The 1,660-nt window shown below is 36.2% G+C and overlaps 1 protein-coding gene across 1 annotated transcript; it reads right to left on the minus strand.

The window, feature by feature from the left end:
* Positions 1–461: 461 nt before the first annotated feature.
* LOC137618517 (C5a peptidase-like) lies at positions 462–1,152 on the minus strand. Its single transcript, XM_068348676.1, has 2 exons — positions 806–1,152; positions 462–468 (listed from the first exon to the last, which is right to left on the minus strand). The coding sequence occupies exons 1-2, from the start codon at positions 1,150–1,152 to the stop codon at positions 462–464; spliced, it is 354 nt and encodes a 117-aa protein (XP_068204777.1).
* Between the last annotated feature and the right edge of the window lie 508 nt (positions 1,153–1,660).

A 1,660-nucleotide genomic window follows, 5' to 3' on the forward strand; every position in this document is an offset into this window, starting at 1 on the left:
TATGTTTTTGTACTATTGTATATTCCTATGAACGTTTTGATCGTTTGCATACAAAGCTAAGTTTGTAGGTCATGTAGAAATACAGCAATACGTCAATTTCATAATTCAGAAAGAATAAGAATTATATTTCATACAAATAAACAGTCCCGAAAACTTTATCTTAAATTGTAGTATTGAGTCTTAATGAGTTGATTTTATACAAGAGCTTGATAGGGAGTTGAAGATTGATTGACATCATTTGCTACGTCTTACTTGCTATCACAAGATACGCATTTGTCATTATAAGGAGCTATTTTATCCTAATTTTTCCTAGTACGAGTCTATACTAATTATCACAATCCTTCGCAGCCAAATAATTTGTTCATATTCTCGAGCAAGCATACTTATAACAAGTTGTTAAAAATCACAATATCGAAAATAAAATGCTATTTTCATAGATGAACAAGTGAGTGTATATACGTCTACTTACTGGTATAGATGGATATAAAAATCATATAAAAACTAGAAATCCATCAAAGAGCTTTCCATCTCATTCCGTATTCGCAGACGAAACGAACTGAATAAAAAACATTTCGAGTCATTTTTTTTTTTGACTACCGCTTCGAAAAGATAACGAACACCTATTTTTTCCGGTCAATTCCGCAATGCAAATGTTTGAACCCAATGTTGCAAAAAGGAAAATTCGCGAGAGTACAGAAGCAAATACACGGTATCATGGCACACATAAGAGAGAGAGAGAGAGAGAGAGAGAGAGAGAGAGCGAGAGAGAGAGAGGGGGGGGCGAGAGTTTATCGGTTTTGTATACAGTTTGCTGTTTTCTGATTGATCATCGGGAGTCGTATATGGCTTACTGTTTTCTGATTGGTCATCGGGAGTCGTATATGGCTTATTGTTTTCTGATTGGTCATCGGGAGTCGTATATGGCTTACTGTTTTCTGATTGGTCATCGGGAGTCGTATATGGCTTATTGTTTTCTGATTGGTCATCGGGAGTCGTATATGGCTTACTGTTTTCTGATTGGTCATCGGGAGTCGTATATGGCTTACTGTTTTCTGATTGGTCATCGGGAGTCGTATATGGCTTACTGTTTTCTGATTGGTCATCGAGAGTCGAATATCGTTTGCTGTTTTCTGATTGGTCATCGAGGATCATGGCGTTGTTGGGAAGTGGCAGAGATTTTTTGGAACGTAAGATTATAAAGTGCGTAAATTTTGAAGTTTTATCTCCGCCAACGAAGTTAGAAGGAGATTATGTTCTACCCGGTGTTTGTGTGTGTGTGTTTGTTTGTGAACAGCTTCCTGACCATAATTTTAATTGTAAATTAATGAAACTTGGAGGGTCAAGGTTAAAGGTAGAGGTCACGGTCTACCAATAGGTCAATACAATAATACACCAAGTAATATACCCAGTAATACACCTAGTAATTTACGTAGTAATACAACCATTAATACATCCAGTAATATACACAGTAATAAAGCCAGTTATACAACTATTAATACACCTAGTAATACCCCCATTATTACACCCAGTAATGCACCCATTAATAGACACAGTAATATACCCAGTAATACACCCAGTAATACCACCATTAATACACCCATTAATACTCCTAGTAATAAACCAATTAATACACTCAGTAATGCACCCAGTAATGCGCCCA

Source organism: Palaemon carinicauda, chromosome 24 (genome assembly GCF_036898095.1).
Source record: "Palaemon carinicauda isolate YSFRI2023 chromosome 24, ASM3689809v2, whole genome shotgun sequence".
In the NCBI taxonomy this organism is placed as follows: Eukaryota; Metazoa; Arthropoda; class Malacostraca; order Decapoda; family Palaemonidae; genus Palaemon; species Palaemon carinicauda.

What these genes read in the sequence shown, in the direction of transcription:
- LOC137618517 (XM_068348676.1), bottom strand. Translation starts at nt 1,152, where the DNA reads ATGATCCTCGATGACCAATCAGAAAACAGCAAACGATATTCGACTCTC.